This window comes from Haliotis cracherodii, unplaced genomic scaffold, assembly GCF_022045235.1.
Source record: "Haliotis cracherodii isolate W230 unplaced genomic scaffold, xgHalCrac1.p SCAF_9, whole genome shotgun sequence".
Lineage (NCBI taxonomy): Eukaryota > Metazoa > Mollusca > Gastropoda > Lepetellida > Haliotidae > Haliotis > Haliotis cracherodii.
In genome coordinates, this window is record NW_027266343.1 from 35910054 (window position 1) to 35930850 (window position 20797).

Consider the following 20797-nt stretch of genomic DNA (forward strand, 5'->3'; position numbering starts at 1 on the left):
GTGCTTTGGGTTTACAGTTAGAAACCCATTTGAGGAGAAGTAATGTCACAAGGTCTAACTGAAGGTTATGAGGATTTTATGAATGCTTCATTAATAACAGGTGCGGTGAGGTGAAATGGTGTTTAACGTCAAGATTATTGCACTCGTGAATGTACATGCACATGTGCTTGTGTGTGGCTGCTTGTTCTAGTCTTGACTGATACCGATTTTATAGTAGTGCTAGGCCACTGAGATACCATGCTGCAGTTTAACATGAATACTCCACTCAGACACAGTATACTTCCTCCGAGCCGACCAGTCGCTGCCGAGCGCAAGGCAGGAGTAACAACACATACCCTCTTTCAACGTCCTTTGGTGTAACGTGGCCAGGTATTGAAACCCTGACCTACATTCTACCACTAGACCACAGAGGCGGTCTTCATAGATAACAGAAATAATTCCAAAGTAATAAGGACCATGATAGCAATACTGATATGTCATTCACATCAGTGTCGGGTTTGATTTAAATATATTTTTATTCAATGAATCTGGATGTGTCATCTTCCCGAGGCAAGGGAGTTAACTGACCATAAAAATCCAGTTTCCACCCTTGGAGAACTAGGCTGGAATTTTTTAGTTATAGTTTGGTCCAATGAAAAATTGTGTAATGAAATTTATCTCCGGTTTGTAAACTGCTGTGCAGATTTCAATCAATTGCAGGATTTACAAAGCATGTGTACCATCGACTCGGTGTTCAAAGATATATTCCGAATCGTTTCATGTTTTTAATCAAGTTGAACAAGTAATTTGATGCACTTCGCGAGGTAAGACCCATTTTATTACAATATAGAGCTTGATTATTTCGTTTGAAGCAAATGCAAGAAATGTGATAGGTGGAATCTGATTGGTCAGTAGGAGGGACATAGAAGGGACATAACTTATGTTAGCCACTGGTGGCGCTAAGATCGAGGCTGGAAATTCCAGCCTAGTTTAGCAAGGGTGGAAACTGGAGTTTTATAGTCAGTTAACTGCCTTGCCTCGAGAAGATGGGATAGGTAAACAAGCCAAGAAGGGTCATGTTAATACAAACTCAAATACAAGTTATATTCATGAAGACATTACACAAAATTGTACATGATGATAAACTAAATACTTTAACAAAAAACAAATGGTCATGTAAACTGCTGGATTTGTCTTAGTTTATGTAACCATGTAGGATATCTCTATGTGTTGAACGAGGTGAGGTGAGGTGAAATGGGGTTTAACGTCGCATCCAAGATTATTGCACTTATATAGCGACGTGCATGTACATGTGTGTGTGTTTGTGTGGCTGCTTGTACTCGTCCGGACTGATGCCAATTTGTAGTGCTAGCTCACTGAGATACCATGCCGCAGTTTAAATGAATACCCTCCTCAGACACAGTATACTAACTCCGAGCCGACAAGTCCTTGTTTTAGCCCCATAATGCCGAGTGCCAGACAGGGTAACAACAAGTACAATGACGCGGCTGGGGATTGAACCCCGGACCTTCCGCTTTCTGGGCGGATGCTCTACCACAAGACCACGGAGGCGGTCCTAAGTTAATGGTAACCATGTAGGATATCTCTGTGTTGTCTGTTTGTGGCAAATACACTGATGTACGATAATAAATTAATCTCCAAACAATGCAAAGAACATTTTGTATCCCCACACTTGAGTTCTTTTATCAGACAATCGTAATAATGTGACTGCTGTCAGAATGTTTTGTTATTGAGAGGCAATCTCGGGTTTCAGTGTGACAAGGAAGGAATAAATATGTTAGTGTCAGCCTGCTACATTAAGGGCTGACATCTTGTATTCAGATATATGCCCCTCCAAGTTCGGGCAAATTGAGTGAAATGAGAAAGCTACAGGTGGGTAGGAGATCAAGAAGCCATTAAGGGTTAGTTTTTGTTTTGCAAATGGAAAACAATGACAGTAGCTATATATCAATGAGATATTGCGTTAAGTGTTGTTAACTGACGAATGTCTGGGATAATTGAATGAAATATTGTGTTTAATGTTGTCTTTGACGAGGCATTTACAGGTTGAAGAGCTCATCTTCCTGAGGCAAGGGAGTTAACTGACTCTAAAAGTCATGTTTCCATCCTTGTTGAACAAGGCTGGAATTTCTGGGCTCGATTGATTATAGATTTGAAAAGATTTGAAACATATCTGTTGACGCTCAGTTGACAGTACACATCTTGCAGTCGACTGAAACCTGCAAGTTGAACTCCCAAGATGTTTGAACCGGATGTCAATTTTGATTTTGATTGGACTATGCATAGACTTGTTAGTCCAGCCAAAATATAACACCAAAATTCCAGGCTAGTTCGGCAAGGGTGGAAGCTGGACTTCTTCAGTCAGTTAACTCCCTTGCCTCAGGAAGATGGAAGAACATGAATACATGACAGTTTCTTATTTATAACATTTTAAAAAAAATAAAATTTAAATTTTAAGTGGGTACTCCTTTGTGCTTTAACCCTATCATTGACAGCAACATGGACATCTTTAGTGCCTTATTGTTATAGTATTGCCAGTGTAGGTCCTCGTCATCACTCACAGCCACCACATGAGACCAATCTCATTAAAAGAAGATCTTAGTTCTCACTTCAGCTAAACAAAGATCTGAGGACATCCCATTATAGGTCACATCAGACCAACCTTTCGCGAACTTTCATCGACTAATGGAATGACTGACCAGAAGTCGACATTAGCCAATCAGAATGCATCTTTCTCGTGCCTTACAGCACTAGTTTTAAACTGGTGACTACGCTTCGAAACAAATTTTGATAAATATCTCTATTAAAAATTTGAAACTGAACAATCGAACATTCTGGAATGGCTAATAGATTCCCTACATTGTATGGTTTCAGTCATACAGCCTGTAACTGTTGTACAGAATACCCTGTGTTAAATTTTTCGAGGTTGCATGTTTAGAAAACACATTCCGACTGTCACTTTTATGATCTGGTAAGCTATGCTCTGATTGGTCGGATGAAAGGTCGTTCAGCACTATGGTCTAATATCAACATTGTGGTCTAATATTAGCACTATGGTCTAATATCAGCATTGTGGTCTAATATTAGCACTATGGTCTAATATCAGCATTGTGGTCTAATATTAGCACTATGGTCTAATATCAGCATTGTGGTCTAATATTAACACTATGGTCTAATATCAGCATTATGGTCTAATATCAGCATTGTGGTCTAATATCAGCATTGTGGTTTAATATCAGCATTGTAGTAAAGTATTAGCACTATGGTTTATTATATGGTCCTTCGTCGGGCACTTAATGGAAGACCTCGGGCTTCTGCAAATGATAATGCCCTGAAAAATAGCATTACCCTTACAATATCAGCACTATGGTCTAATATCAGCATTGTAGTCTAATATTAGCACTATGGTCTAATATAGGCGCTGTGGTCTAACTCGGTATGTCTTTGAGGATCCCCAGGACTTTAAATCAACAAGGTTTCATCGCATTTCTCTCCGTTCTATACCATATATTTTTATGCAAACAAAATGATAAAAATTTTGAAGTGTCAGACAAAATAATTTTGTAAATACCTCAGGCTGTTAACATTAGACAAAATATCTGAAAAGCAAATAATGCATTTTTTGTGGCCAAGGTCAGTTATCCTTCCCTTGATAAAGATTTGAACATCAGATAACAACGTTTGATTAGTAATGAAATACAGCAAGGCCCTCAAATGAGAACATGGCCGCCATTTACAACCAACTCATGCTTTGAGGAGATTTATTTCCGTTCAAGGACCCACGTGTTTGGAAGATGAATGCTCTAAGAAGTCTTTAAGCTTCTGTTACAAGTATAATTGCCATATTAAATATGGTGATTGCAACAGCTGTTCATTTGAGTACTTGGCTGCATTGTTAGCTCACCTGATCTCGATGCCACGGCAGTGATTGGTCAGCTGCAGCGTTTGTATGCATTAGTTGTTCCAAGTAGCCCATCCTTGTCTCTCCAAGTGCCTGTTCTTTTAAACATATTTCATTCTTCAAATTGTGAAACTACCCAGCTTGTATCTCTATAGGATTTCATTAGTAGAGAAGGCCTCCAAAATGTGAAGAGAATCAGGTGGTCTTTTTGTGTTACAGAGTGGGCGGTTGCGTGGTTGGGTGAGTGAGTGAGTGGGTAGTGAGTGAGTGAGTGGGTGTTTGGGGAGATGGATGGATGGATGGATGGATGGATGGATGGATGGATGGATGGGTGGGTGAGTGAGCGAGTGAGCAAGTGAGTGAGTGAGTGTTTGGGTGGATGAGTGAGTGGCTGGATGGATGGGTGAGTGAGTGAGTGAGTGGGTGGGTGGGGGATGAGTGGGTTGAACAATATGTTTATTTCACAGCATGTTAATACATGAAAAGAAAAGCTCATCTTGTTAAGAGCAAGATATGACTGACAGGTTGGAAATAGTCATGTTGTACAGTCCCTATAAAAACACAGTGCCAAACATATTTCACCATTATGGAGTATAAGATCATGTTGATATTCATATTAATTTAGCTTCTTTTTCTTTTCACAGGTTTCTTTTCTCTTCCTGTTTAATAAAATATAGTAAAAGATACTAAATTAGCCTTGAGACGTAGATACAAAATATCATGAACACCTACATATTTTATGATGTATTTCTAGCTCCATAAAAAAAAATATTATTCAGTTGCCATTTATATAAAATAATGTGGATAACTGGATGGTTATGTTTTGGCAGAGAAGTAGCCACACTGTACAAGGTGAGCTATGGAACCAAGTGGGCAGAAAATAAAAAGTATGATTTGTTAGACAATGAATGAAATCCAATGAATCTGAAACAATTGTTAGATTTACCACCTAATGATATTAAGGCTGTTTGTCATGCAGTTATGTTCTGCTAACATGCTGCTGAGAGCCTAAATGTGTCTCATTCCTCTTCGGTCAAAATTACTGGAACAAGTAATCACATCATGATCTAGAAAGGAGAGAGCCCCATTAAGTTCCGGGCTAGAATTGGTCTTTAGCATCCCATGTTAGTCGTAAGAGGTGACTTAAATGAGATCGGTTGGTAAGGGTTCCTGATTTGCTTGATGCATGTGACTGTATCCCATTTGACTAGATTGATGTTCATGATGATAATCACTGGATTGTCTGGTCCAGAGTAGATTATTTACAGCCTGCCTTAATATAGCTGGAATCTTGATGAGTGTGGCATTTAACAACAAACAACAAACAAACAAACAAACTGTACAAATACGCTAGCTTCATATTCCTGTTCCTAGTGATTGTTTGGATTTGAAACCCTGATATCTGACTGAGGTTTCAAATGACATTTCTTGTCAACAGTCAATCTTTGCCAAATTTTATTTGATTCTTTGTTGAAGTTTTGGAATCTGAAAGGAGATAATTTTCTGCAGTCCTGGAAATTAAATCAAATATTATTTCTGAGTTTGTTTGCAATGAGAGCAAGTTTAGGAATTCCAACGTTAATTTTGACCTTCTTGGAGTTGATGAGGCTATTATACAATCAGCAGCGCCATTCTTGTTAGTGTAAACAGTGTGAAGAATGATTAATTCACATGCATCAGATACCTCTTGGCATATGTTGGAGTGTGATAAGTACCATATTTATCATAATAAGCACTCTAGGGTTTTAATCAAATTACAAGGCAAATTAGGATCTTATGATGATACCAGCAGGGACAGCGGAAACTAAATACTTTCATTTTTTCTTTAAGCTGCCATGTTAAAAGATATTTACCAGTGTATTTTCCTTTTCAGAAGAATATATACAGATCAAAAAAGGTTAGGGATCCTGAATATTTTGGGGTATGTGTTTTAGTGAAGACAGCACGCAACTTCAAAGAAATATCCCCCAAATTATTCATTAAGTTTTTTGTTCAGTATATAATACTTGAAAGAAGTTACAGAACACCTGTTATGTCAGAATAACGATTGACCTCTGAAAGAAATTGTGGTTTGTTTAGCTTTTTTGAGTATAGTGTAAAATTATTTCAATATGTGCAATGGCATATAAGTAGTCTTGCTTTGGGGAAATTAATTTTAGCCCTTTGATTTCTCCTTGCCATAATCTTCATGCCTTTGTGGTTATCATGTGTGGTCTTTTATTAGGGTGATTACAGTACAACATGCACTGAATCGGTCAGGGAGCCTATTGCCCAAACAACTTGTACCTTCCCAGGTTCAGTCAGTTGAATTTTGAGTCATTGGCAGAGGATCAGGCATAAGATAATTTCAGTTTCAGTTTTGTGAGAGAATAAGGATACTAGCTCCTGCCATATGTTCCCTGAATTCCTTAAAGTCTCCAAATATTTGTTTTATTGTTCATGCTGTAGAAAATGACACAATATTTAATTCCATCTCAGTCTGATGTTGACATTATCAAGAGTTGTTATAAGTTGTCACTTGATATTAGATTGGTATCACTCACTCACTCACTCGCTCACTCACTCACTCACTCGCTCACCCGCTCCCTCGCTTGCTCACTCACTCACTCACTCACTCACTCACCCACCCACCCACCCACCCACCCACTCACTCACTCACTCACTCACTCACTCACTCACTCACTCACTCACTCACCCACCCACCCACAAACTCACTCACATGTCAAAAAGCCTGTTTTTATAGGTTTCACAGAACCATTTTTTAAATATAAGAGATGTTATATTTAGGACAACACTTTCTTAGTAAAGTACAGAATCTAGAACTTTGGGGTATGCTTTTCTGCTGCTTTTTGCAATATCCCAGCAATATTATGGCAAAGGACACCAGAAAATGAGCTTCACACATTGTACCCATGTGGGGAATCAAACCTGTGCCTTCGACATGATGAGCCAACTCTTTAACCAATAGGCTACCCCACCGCCCTCTTAGCACACAAAGTCAGCGATCTAACCCACTTATTTAATATTTGAATATGTGCAAGATTGATTGCCAAAGGAGATGGAGATAAAAACAGTTTTAAGATATGGAAACGAATTATGGTGGGCCACAGGTTTCAGTTTTCTTTCATTATAGCAATTATGATTAAGTATTCTCCAGTGGGCCCTTATCCTCTCTCCTCCTTAAGGGTGAGGTCGATCCATAACATAAGGAAAACCTGGATGATGGGTCCAGACATGGTATGCATGTGAATGAACTAATGCATGGACTCTGATAGCTTATTAATCTGTTGTATCCAAGGTGGCCAATCAGACGCTAGATCAGATAGCACAATGGCCGCATGGAAATAGCTTTGTGTCAGGAGCATCTTTGTTCAGGTTTCCTATTAGCTCTGTAATCTCACTGTAGACATGCAATCAGGATGTTTACTGAGGCTCTTCAGCCCATGGGGGGTTGGGGGTGGTGGTGTGTGTGTGGGGTGGTGGTGGTGGTTGATTTTGCCTGTTATTTACAGTTACAGGACAATTTGTGAAAAATGCAATCTGAAGTTTACTTATAAAACAATGTGTTTGTTTATTTGTTTATTGTTTAACGCCGCACTCACCAAATTTTCAGCTGAATGACGGCAGTCTGTAAATAATCCAGTCTGGACCAGACAATCCAGTGTTTGACATCATGAGCATTGATCCCCGCAATTGGGATACGATGACATGCATCAAACTAAGTCAGCAAGCCTGACCACCCGATCCTGTTAGTCGCCTCTTACGATATGTGAAATGGTGGACTTACTCATTGATAGAATGTCATCTACCTAAAATCTGGGGATATGACATTTAGGCAAGAAGTAGGCATCCCCTTCTTGCAGATCTCTTTCTTTATGCATGTGAATCAGAATTGCTGCTCGGATTGGAAAAGTAAAAGCAAGTTAATTTGGCCAAGAAGTTTAACTAAAGCTTCAGGTACATGATGATCTGATATCATTCAATAACCATCTAATAGCCAGTTCCACTGATTTACCCACTTGAATTAGAAATAAAGGAGACCAGTGAGACCGCCTCATCTGTTTCATTTTTAGATCTATGCATAAAGATTCAGAGTGACAAAACACTCTCCGCAAGACTGTATGACAAGAGGGATGACTTCAACTTTCCAGTAGTCTACTTTCCCTTCATGTCGAGCAATATTCCAGCAGCTCCAGCCTTTGGTGTTTTCATTTCACAACTTTTGAGATACAATTGAGCATGCTCTGTCTATCAAGATAGATACCAAAGTTGTTTGATCAAGGTTACAACATTCAAGGCCTCAGAAAAGCTTTCAAAAAGTTTTATGGTAGACATGTGGAGGACATTTCCAAATTTGCCACACCATTGACAAATATGATGTCCGATGCATTTCCCTATTTTGACTTGTACCATGTGTTTCTTTTTTCCCCCGATGAACAATTGACTTGCCTTTGCATGTGTTTGTGATGAGTGCCAGCAGTGGGGCAGGATACCTTTACCTTTTCACAAACACCTGGTATCATCACTATTTGATAGTGAGTCATAAACACATGCTAGTTAGAATCATACTATCGACTCTGCTTTATGCCGAGATTTCTTTTGAATATGGAAAGGGTTTTGTCGCTTTATTTATCAATTATACCAGATCAGACTGTTAACTGAGGCTCTTCAGGCCATCACAGTGCAACAGTTGGTACAGTAGGGAGATATTGCCTGTTTTATACCAGATCGGACTGTTAACTCTAGTCCTTCAGCCCATCACAGTGCAACAGTTGGTACAGTAGGGGGATATTGCCTGTTTTATACCAGATCGGACTGTTAACTGAGACCCTTCAGCCCATCACAGTGCAACAGTTGTTACAGTAGGGAGATATTGCCTGTTTTATACCAGATCGGACTGTTAACTCTAGTCCTTCAGCCCATCACAGTGCAACAGTTGGTCCAGTAGGGGGATATTTCCTGTTTTATACCAGATCGGATTGTTAACTGAGGCCCTTCAGCCCATCACAGTGCAACAGTTGGTACAGTAGGGGGATATTGCCTGTTTTATACCAGATCGGACTGTTAACTGAGGCCCTTCAGCCCATCACAGTGCAACAGTTGGTACAGTAGGGGGATATTGCCTGTTTTATACCAGATCGGACTGTTAACTCTAGCCCTTCAGCCCATCACAGTGCAACAGTTGGTACAGTAAGGATATTGCCTGTTTTATACCAGATCGGACTGTTAACTGAGGCCCTTCAGCCCATCACAGAGCTGCAGTTGATGCACTAAGGCAGTCCGAATCTGATACTATACACATTGTGTAACATTGTAATCTTTTGGGACTTTATTCAATCATCAAGGGGAATGACAGAAGACTGATACATGTTAAGTATTCTGTGTCTATTAAATTAATGGTTTTTCTTTTGTGTAAGGAGCATTTTCCTAGCTCATTTTCCTTCTTTTCTAATATTTCCTTTTGGTGGACAACTAGGTTCCAGAAAATTTAATTCAAGTCCTTTATACACCACTGTGTTAACTGAAACATTGGTATGTAGATCAACCTAGCAGTCGATCACTTGATTACTTGAGCACCTTGATTAAATTCATGAAAAGATTTGGAAAATATGTGTTGACACCCAGTTGGCGGTACACATGCTTTGCAAATCCTCCAATCGACAGAAATCAGCTGGGTGAATTCCATGTTTTTCACAACTTAGATGTCTAGTTCGTTATGCAAATTTGATTGGACTTATGATGCATGGACTCGTTAGTCCAGCCAAAATGTAACTCCGTAATTCAAGCCAAGTTCGGCAAGGGTGGTAACTGGACTTTTATAGTCATTGAATGCCCTTGCCTTGAGAAGATGGGCAAATCAGTAGCAGACCAGACTTCAATCACTCCATGCTTGTCTCCCTATGGGGATTCCCGGCCAAACAGGCCCCTATCACTCCATGCTTGAATTGTCTCCCTTTGGGGATTCCAGGCCAAACAGGCCCCTATCACTCCATGCTTGTCTCCCTATGGGATTCCAGGCCAAACAGGCCCCTATCACTCCATGCTTGTCGCCCTATGGGTATTCCCAGGCCAAACAGACCCCTATAAATCCATGCTTGTCTCCCTATGGGATTCCAAGGCCAAACAGGCCCCTATCACTCCATCCTTGTCTCCATATGGGGATTCCCAGCCAAACAGGCCCATATCACTCCATGCTTGTCTCCCTTTGGGGATTCCAGGCCAAACAGGCCCCTGTCACTCCATGCTTGTCTCCCTATGGAGATTCCAGGCCAAACAGACCTCTATCACTCCATGCTTGTCTACCTATGGAGATTCCCGGCCAAAGAGGCCCCTGTCACTCCAAGCTTGTCTCCCTATTGAGATTCCAGGCCAACCAGCCCCCATCACTCCATGCTTGTCTCCCTATGGAGATTCCAGGCCAAACCAGCCCCCATCACTTCATTCTTGTCTCCTTGTCGGGAAAACTGGTTATTTATTGCCTGCATTCATAGGTGATATTGCTGGAATATTGCAGACTGCAGCCTGCGGAGTCCCACCTGAATCAGTTCCAATATTTGCAAGTGTTGTTAAAGCGCAAGATCAGAATTACCATAATGACGTTATTTAGCCTCTTTTGGACTTGTACTGAATATATTTCCTCTGCACGCATACTGAGGTTTTTTTTCCCTCCTCGTATGATTGAGTTAATGCTAATAATGCCTACTCTCATTTCCGTGTCCAACCAGTCATGAACTTATATGCATTCAGATTTCCCAAAGCTCATCACAACGATATGTTATTCCCCACCAAGAACAAGTGGAGAGGAATGTGTCACTTCTCATATAGTCTGGTTCCCGGCTACCTTTGAGCTGCAAACTTTTGTCAACATGTTGAAACAGGTTCTCTCTGATAGCTGTTCTCATATATTTTCAAGGAATAATTCGGTTTGGAATTTCTTTATCCAATATCTTTGCAGGCCAATAATTATAATTTTTGATATTTATTTTCTGTTATCAAATATGATTCTAGTAAATTCGGACCCAAAATGACCTTGCATGTTAAAATGTTACATAGCATCTACTATGAAGGTATTAAGATCCAGTGACAAACTTTTGTTGAACGTAACTTAATATGCTTGTCTTCAAGAATTTAAGACAGCATACATGCATTTGCCATAATTATATTAAGGTATTTAGTTTAAAGAAAACTGAATCTTCACATGATTGTGTCTTTTTCATATAAACTATATCCAATGAAAAATTATTTGTCTTTAATCAAAAGGACTGCCTTGTGTTATTCCCGGATTCGTCATCCTACTTTTTTTATAAAGTGTGTCAGCAACCATAAAATATTTTATGAGGCTGTAATGTTGCAGAGAAATAAGAAAATTCCATTAATGTTTATAAGATCAATGTTATATGTTTACTGTTTTGAATACTAATTACTGAAATATTTCTTCCTAGACATGTTGGACTGCTAGTCTTTCAAGTATGTTGAGATTTGCTGGGTTCAAAGGATCAACAAGAAAATCCATATCTTTGTGTTTCTCGACATGGAAACAAAAAACTGCATCAAATGTTCTAAAAACATTGTCAGAAAAAACATGACCAGACCTTAGAGGTTGTTGAAAGGGAATCCATGGTTTGTACTTGGGAATATGGAAGGTTTGATTAATCATCTAATCAATTAAAAGTCACTTGCTTCTTCAAGAATATTGAGGTATGAGTCACATCCAAGTTTGGAGGATGCATTAATGCTTGGATTCAATATTTGTCATGAATCCTGGTAATGATTAATTGTTAGTTTGTTTGTTGTTTAACATTGCAGTCTGAGTGGGATGAGTTGAAATGGGATTTAACATAGCATGCAAGATTATTTTACTTACCGTATTCAACATAAGAGCCCAGGGCACTCTCAAAATTAGAAATAGGGGGCGCTTATTAGAATATTTTTTGGAGTTGAAAGATCGTAATCTTTGGGGTTTATGCTAACAGCCTGAAATGTTTAAATACGACAGATATATTTTCAAGAATTTAATTGCCCATACTTAAGGGTGGTAGAACACACGAGTGTGTATTATACACGAATAAATAAGTCTTGTGTACATTGATCAATCGGAAGGGGTGCTGATTGGGATCGTTCACTAGCCATTGTATTAGCAAATATCGCCGTGGGCGCTTATTAGAGCGGGGCGCTTATTACGTCGAATACGGTACTTGGTAATCTGCTGTATCCATGATACAGTATATAGTGATGGAGATACATGTGTGTGTGTTGCTGCTTGTTCTGGTCCAAACGAGTGTTAGCCCACTAAGATAACATGGATACTTCACTCTCACAGTCCCGTGAAGATTCTGGGTTAGAATTGGTCTTCAGCAACCCATGCTTGTTGAGGTGACTAACAGGTTTGAGTGGTCAGGCTCATTGACTTGGTTGATCGTATCCCAATTGTGTAGATCGATGCACATGATGTCAATCACTGGATTGTCTGGTCCTGACTTGATTATTTACAGACAGATGTTGTAAAGCTGGAATATTGCTGAGTGCAGCGTTAAGCACCCAACAGAACAAAAAATACTCATACATATTGTACTGGTTCCAAGCTTACTAGTCCTTCCTTGTTAATGCAGACCACCAGGCAGGGTAACAAGGAGTATAATTTTTTAATGTCCTTTGGTATGACATGGCCGACGGTCAAACCACTGACCTTCTGCTCCCTGGACAGATGCTCTATCCACTAGACCATGATGGCTGTCGTGAGTGATAGAGTTTGGTTTAATGCCGCTTTTAACAGTATTCCAGTTATATCGCGGCGTGTCAGCTTAATGTGGGAGGAAAGCCCAAAGTGATGCAGGTCTCAGACTTTATCACTTCAGTGAAACCCACGAGCACGGGTACAAACCTGACAAACCTAGAAACATGATCGGGGCGAACCGGGATTTGAACCGACAATCATGGGTATTTAGCTTGCCCAAGGGATGCAACTCTGCACAGCGAATCGTGGCGCCTAAGACAACTGGGCCACCCGTGCCACCTGGTGGCTGTTGGATTCAGACTGTGAGACTGTGTGGATGTGGGTACAACCATCAGTGTGGAGGCAGCCGGTCTTGTATTTCCTGTTTCACGGGGCTGATATTGGGCAGTTGACAGTTAATTTCCCCCAATTTTTTTACCGGATATATATGCCCTCAATGTTACATTTTCCAATAAAAAAAACCAAAGGCAAATTACAAATAAGAACATGGTTATTGCAACTTATATGTATTCTCTGCTGTTAATGTAAGAATTTGTTGAAAGTTTGTGTGTGAGTGTGCATTTTGTAAATGAATAGTTTGTTAAGAAAATATGCCCCAAATGATTAGTTTGTTAGCTGTGGTGAAAAAAATGAATAGTTGGAGTCTTCCTGGTACCTTCTCAGCTTGTCCCTTGGTCATATCCCCAAGTTGATATCCGTACCGTCTGAACTTGACCCTTGGTCATATCCCCAAGTTGATATCCGTACCGTCTCAACTTGTCCCTTGGTCATATCCCATAGATGATACCAGTACCTCCTCAGCTTGCCCCTTGGTCATATCCCATAGATGATACCAGTATCTTCTCAGCTTGTCCCTTGGTCATATCCCATAGATGATACCAGTACCTTCTCAACTTGTCCCTTGGTCATATCCCATAGATGATAGCAGTACCTTCTCAGCTTGCCCCTTGGTCATATCCCATAGATGATACCAGTACCTTCTCAGCTTGCCCTTTGGTCATATCCCATAGATGATACCAGTACCTTCTCAGCTTGCCCCTTGGTCATATCCCCAAGTTGATATCCGTACCGTCTGAACTTGACCCTTGGTCATATCCCCAAGTTGATATCCGTACCGTCTCAACTTGTCCCTTGGTCATATCCCATAGATGATACCAGTACCTTCTCAGCTTGCCCCTTGGTCATATCCCATAGATGATACCAGTATCTTCTCAGCTTGTCCCTTGGTCATATCCCATAGATGATACCAGTACCTTCTCAACTTGTCCCTTGGTCATATCCCATAGATGATACCAGTACCTTCTCAGCTTGCCCCTTGGTCATATCCCATAGATGATACCAGTACCTTCTCAGCTTGCCCTTTGGTCATATCCCATAGATGATACCAGTACCTTCTCAGCTTGCCCCTTGGTCATATCCCATAGATGATACCAGTGCCTTCTCAGCTTGTCCCTTGGTCATATCCCATAGATGATACCAGTACCTTCTCAGCTTGCCCCTTGGTCATATCCCATAGATGATACCAGTGCCTTCTCAGCTTGTCCCTTGGTCATATCCCATAGATGATACCAGTGCCTTCTCAGCTTGCCCCTTGGTCATATCCAATAGATGATACCAGTACCTTCTCAGCTTGCCCCTTGGTCATATCCCATAGATGATACCAGTACCTTCTCAGCTTGCCCCTTGTTATATCCCATAGATGATACCAGTACCTTCTCAGCTTGTTCTTGGTCATATCCCATAGATGACATCAGTACCTTCTCAGTTTGTTCTTGGTCATATCCTCAAGTAGATACTGGTACCTTCTCATCTTGCCCTTTGGTCATATCTGAATTATGACATCTTTACCTTCTCGGCTTGTTTTTGGTCATATTCCAAAGTTGATATCAGTTCCATCTCAACTTGCTCTTGGTCATATCTCATAGATATTAACTTGCTACATGGTCATATGTACACGACTACCACTCCTGGTCCATTAGGGTTAAATCATGTGTCTTGGGAATTGTATAATTTCACAGTCCACAGCCGACTGATCAATAGTGTAGGGGTGGATTTTTAACAAAACCATGAACATCCTTTGTTAAAATGATATCCAGCATTCATGAGAACTGATCAACAACTTGATGTAATAAATAAGACTTCAATGCAGCTTTGAAGCATGTGGAACATATAATGTTGATGTAATATCTTTGTAAACAATAGTGACAGCCATGACACTAATGAGTTTGTTCAGGAAGGTTTTCTGCAATCATTTGCCTTGAGGCGTGTACTACAAAGTTATCCTGCAGCCATGATGGAAACAGATCTTGAATAAAGGTGGTCACTACAGAGGGAAATGAACTCATTTATTTTTTTGGCTGTAGATTCCATCTCACTAGTTGGATAATCAGGCAATCTAGATTGGACATTGGCACCAGGCTTGGGGACACAGTGGCCTTTTAAGAATGCAGTTTAAAGGAGTTTGGAGTAAACATGTATATGTAATGCCCAGTTGTATTTTTCTGTTTCTCATTGTAAAGAAGAATATAAGTAAAACTATTTTCAAATTGGTGTTATTTTATCTAATGGAGCATTGTTGTATATTTATGTCTATAGTTGCTTTGTTAGCTGTAAAGCACAGTCTCCACCCTTACCGAACTAGGCCGGAAGTTTTGGGTTTGATTGTAGCGCAGCCAGTTGCTATTACAGTTATGTCCCTTCTATGTCCCTCCTACTGACCAATCAGATTCCACCTCTGATATCACGTGCATTTGCTTCAAACAAAATGGCACTGCCCAGTGAAGATGATCTGATCGATAATCAATGTAGATGTTGTAATAAAACAGATCTTACTTCACAAATTGCATCAAATCACATGGGCAACTTGATTAAAAACATGAAAACACAACATGCAAAGGAAAGTTTTGGACTGGCTTCATGTCATCTGACTGACCTCATGTTCTTTTTTATAAACATACCGGTATGACAAATGATCTTGATGAATATTCTTTATCTTTTTCTCAAATATTAGATACTTATAGTAACCTCCTAGGACCAGCAGGGTTGATGAAGACCAATTCTAACCCAGATCTTCACGGGGAAACTGGCACAGCTAGATGCATATCTAGAGGACACACTTGTATGAGTTAATGAAAAAATGCTGCTTTTAGACCCCAAGGGATTGCACAGGGCCTTCATTCTAGAGATGTATCTTATGTGTAAGCTGATTGGACCAAGTTATGGTCAGACAGTAGGGAACTGACAACTACAGCTATCGGAGATGTAACCAGGAGGTTGGTTATTTTGGGGACTTTGTATCAGCGACACCTACTTTACAGTCAGGGCATTGGATAAGAGAGGATTTACTGCTAATATGAAGGGACTGAGGGGATGGCTGTCAGAATTTGTTTTTGCAGTACTATAAGTCAAATAATATGTTATTTGTGCATCTGTCTGTTTCTCATACACACTTAGGGTTCATGTGCTGTGCTGTGGAATATCAAGTATTGTGCTCTGTTAGTAATTATGAAACAAGCTAATATATAAACCAATCAAAACCAATTTTTATATGAATGTTTTTCAAAAGCCAATTAATGTTGACAGTACCAGACAGATGTAAGGAGTTTTACCAACTACAAATAGTCTCAGAAATTGTTTTGAATATGGTTAAAAAATAAAGTAAGTTCTACGAGGGTTCATTGATAGGTTCTGAGCCTCACATGGAAAAAATTGCTTAAAAGTAAAATCTTTTGTTGTGTACATTACATGAGTGAGTTTGATGAGGAACATGCAGTGATCAAGTACTTGCAGAAAATAACAAACCTTTTAAGTTAATTTCAGAGCTGGGGATTAATGAGTACAGGCTAATGAGAGCCAAGACGAGGATGGGAATGGAATAGGGATGGTTGTTTATCAAATACCGTATATCGCTGTGTATAAGGCGAGTTTTTCGTACCTAAAATGAGGGGGCTAAGAAGGGGGGTCGTCTTATACACGGAGTCGAAGATCTCACATTTTTTTCCACTGGCGATGTCAACCGGCGTCCGATAGCCAGCCCAGCATTTGACAATAAAACTTCGCATTTCGTCCTAAATAACTGTTCAAATAACTATTTCCATACATAAACATGATTTGTATCTCTTTTCCTTGAATAAAGTTTAATAATTTCTGCAAATAAAGTTGAAATGACCCTCTCCTCGATGCAGATTGTCAAACCAGCTGACATGGTAAAACAATCAACATCCGTGAGTAGAGAGCCGGAAGTACCGGTAATCATTTGCATATTGCACATGTGACCTAACATGTGATAACCAGTGAAGCTGAAATCAATTCCCGCTGTTTTTACAGTTGTATTAACAAGTGTTGGAGACGGTGTGTACAAGTGATTGTGGAATAAAAACGCTGAATGTGAAGCAAACATAAGCCTAGTTAGTTACAACATAGTTAATTGGCGATTAAATTACTCACCATTGTCTCTTATATGTTATTACTTCATAAATGAATTTTATTTTACGGGCACCAATTTGGTGTCGTACCGTGTAAACACAAAATGGCGACGTGTGCCGGAGTTACACACGCGACCTATCATTGTAGAAAAAAAAACAACGCAAGATAAACATATTTTTATTGCATATATAAGGTTTGTGTGCGCACTTGTGATGTGTGCGAAATACGCATCAGTCGGAAAGCGCACATTCAATCTCCAAAGTAACTAACTAACTAATTTGTGATGTCCGTGTGCGAAATACGCTTCAGTCGGCACGAGCGCGTTAAATCTTCCACCGGTATATCAGTCAGACTTGTGATGTGTTTCATTCCAGGTCGCCTTATACACGGAGTATAGGATTTTGGGTTGATTTTTAAGGCGTGTACAGGGGGGTCGTCTTATATGTGGGGTCGCCTTATACACAGCGATATACGGTATATGCCCTGGGAACTATAAGAGAAACTAGTTTCATTGTAATGAGGTAATGGACTCTTGGTTTTGATGACATGGTGCAACCACAAACATGGAATGGAGGCCATTTTGCATTCTGGTCCCCCATGACAGCTGTGAGAGTGTTCTCGTACAATGTCCACGGCTAACCAGATTAAGCTTGATGCACTATGATGGCTCTCCCAGCCAGACACTTCGGTCAGATATCTACATGCCTGCAGGTTTTGCCATAAGACCATCTATCAATCAAAGACTTGTTATAAGAAGCAATTGCATTAGTTTCCAGAGCATTAAAGCAGAGGTTAGTGGTATATGTCTGATGTACTAGGCGATCTGGCTGCGTACTGACATTGGCTCCATTGCTCTATAGGAATTGGCAAATTAACATAAATCTTCTCCAATACATTTGCCATGCTTGCCGTATGAGGTCAGTGCAATTGGGTTCGCAATGAGGATGACAGAACTGACTTACAGATTTCAACTTTTTTTATTCTTTCAATGCGACATTTCAGTTTTCAGTACAGATGCTGATAATTTTATCACTGGTACCTACAAAAAACATGTCGTATTAATAGAAAAAATGAAACTATCTACAACTGCTAGCACTAGAAAATTGTGGAGAATTTGACTTTGTATTGTATTGTACATTTAAATGATTTGTATGGAAATTCATTTTAAGTGGTACCAAATTGTGAAATAGCTGCATACATTCTTAACAATGATGTTAATTTCCTGCGTCCCAGTGGATGCACTCTGTGTTTTTTTGCATCCATTTTAGACTTTCATGAGCATAGGATGCAGGATTTTGCATCCAGTAAATCCCCAGGGTGCTCTTTGGTTTGTAAAGATTGCAGGATATAACCCTTGTTCGTGAATTCTTTTGTGTCTTAATATTGATTAATGATCCTTAAAATCCTTGATGAGCGCTTTCCAAAGAAGGCATAGAATAGGACTAGAGAATTACATGGTGTTAATGTAGAATCCAGCATTGTCATTGGTTAGATGTCAATGTTGGATCTTTCTTCGAGTTTTTCCCCCCCGTGAGTGATGTCACATGATGTTCCATTTGTAAAGAAGTACCAGTTTTAATCACTACACTTCCTGTTTTGGGAGTGATAATAACACATCAAGGACTCTCACTGCAAAATTTTGAAGTGTGGTAATATGATCATGATTATTGTGTTATTTTATTAATCTAATGCAACAAGATGTTGTGGCATAAATAGAGAACTGTATTCTGAGATCTAATATATCAAGACCAGTTGACAAAGGTTACACATACTTGAGGCTTGCTGAGGACAGTTTGATGTTTGTCAATGAGTCTTAATATATTTCAGCTTGGAAGACATGAGGGTAAGACTCTATTTGTCATCCAAAATCATTCTTCACTTTTTTCTGTTTCTAATCTGTGATAACCAGTGTCTTGAGTGTAAATAGCACAGCTTCAGTGGCAGAGAGATTAGTGATGGCATTTGATTGTGATGTCATGGTAACCAGTGACTTCACAATGGTCATTGTGATGCATATCATTGTGATGCATTTTTATTGCAGCGATATCTACTAGAAGATATCTACTAGGAGATCACTTGATCTCAACAAAGTGAGAGTGGAAGTCAGGTTTTGATGATAAATAGAGGTTGTCAGGCAAGTGAATTTGAGGATGGTAAATATCTGGTATTAGGAATAAACACTGTATTTAGCAAGCCTTGGCAAAACTGATCCTGCTTGGCTGCATAAGTGCCCTCGCAAAATTGATTTAAATTTATATCTCCAAAGTCACCAAAACTTGAAAAATGCCCAGTAGCTTCTCGAGATTCCCAATGGTTAATTCTGGCTCGATCACAGAATGACAAGGGCGACGCCATGTTTGTTTGTAGACACTGAAAATAGTGCCTTGATCTTTGATATTGTCATCTTCCTCTGCATATGACCAGAACAGATATCGTTTTTATCTGTTGGCTTTATCCTGCTGTGAAGATCTCGGGTAGAATAAGTCTTATGCAACCCATGCTTGTTGTAAAAGGCAACTATGCTTATCTTAGGCAACTAACGGGATCGGGTGGTCAGGCTACCTGACTTGGTTGATGCATGTCATCGCATCGCACTTGTGTGGATCAATGGTCATGATGTCACTGGATGGTCTGGTCCCGACTCGATTATTTACAGAACGCCATCATATAGCTGGAATATTGCTGAGTACGGCGTTAAACAACAAATAAACCTACCTATTATATGATAAAAGGAAATATCTCACTTATGAAAATAGTGAAATATATATCAGCTTTTCAATGGGAACATAAAGAGTATAGAGGACAGAAAGACAAGGTGTTATATTTGTTTTTTTATATGATTGGGTCCAAATGTGAATTGACCCATGAAGATTCCGGGGTAGAATAGGTCTTCAGCAACCCATGCTTGCCGTAAAAGGTGACTATGCTTGTCGTAAAAGGCAACTAATGGGATCGGGTGGTCAGGCTCGCTGACTTGGTTGATGCATGTCATCGATCCCAATTGCAGGGATCAATGCTCATGATATTAATCACTGGATTGTCTGGTCCAGACTCGATTATTTACAGACCGCCGTCATGTAGCTGGAATATTGCTGAGTGCGGCGTTAAACAACAAACCATCCAACCAAACAACCAAATGTGAATTAAAACAACGCACACATACACACAGATCCACCACTAAGCACCTTTTTATATAGGTTGTCATAGTGTGCGTAGCTGCTATGTCATTGGTCATGACTTGACCCTTTTGAACATGCGGTTTGCTCTTTGAAAACTCAGGTGACGAAATGCGTGTCTTCGGGCAAGTATACTGTTTCAATATCAATTGTCTAAATATTAGTTGCCAATGTTGATGGCCTGATTATGAGCAAATATATCCCTTCATAATCAAGATAAAAGTATTTTTTCTATCTTTTTATTTTTAACAAAAAATTAGTTTACCAAATGAAATGTTTGATCAATGTGTAGAATAACATACTGAATAAAACAATTATTCCAATTCAAAAATGTCTTGATGTTAATTAAGGAAATATTTAATTTAACTTAAACTGTGAGGACACTAGATGTGGGATCACACAATGTACCCATGTCGGGAATCAAACCCAGACCTTCTTTTTAACGACGAGGCTACCCCACGGCCACTGGGGACTTAAATAGCGTTCATGACAAACTGAACCCTTATGGGGAAAAAATCTTGGTCTTTGGTGTGACCCGTAGACACTCTAGCCACAAGGGGG

General features: G+C 39.7%; 1 protein-coding gene across 2 annotated transcripts in view; it reads left to right on the forward strand.

Annotated features, from left to right (window-relative positions):
* Positions 1–20797, forward strand: part of LOC139453411 (G protein alpha i subunit-like) — a 175820-nt gene that overhangs the window by 90346 nt on the left and 64677 nt on the right. Inside the window, exon 1 of one of the 2 annotated variants that reach the window (XM_071235100.1) lies at positions 11503–11521. The exons of the other annotated variant lie outside the window; for it this stretch is intronic. Coding sequence (XP_071091201.1) covers positions 11519–11521 — 3 coding nt within the window. The 5' untranslated portion in view covers positions 11503–11518. Of the gene's footprint in view, positions 1–11502; positions 11522–20797 lie in introns of those variants that run through there. 2 annotated transcript variants of the gene reach the window in all.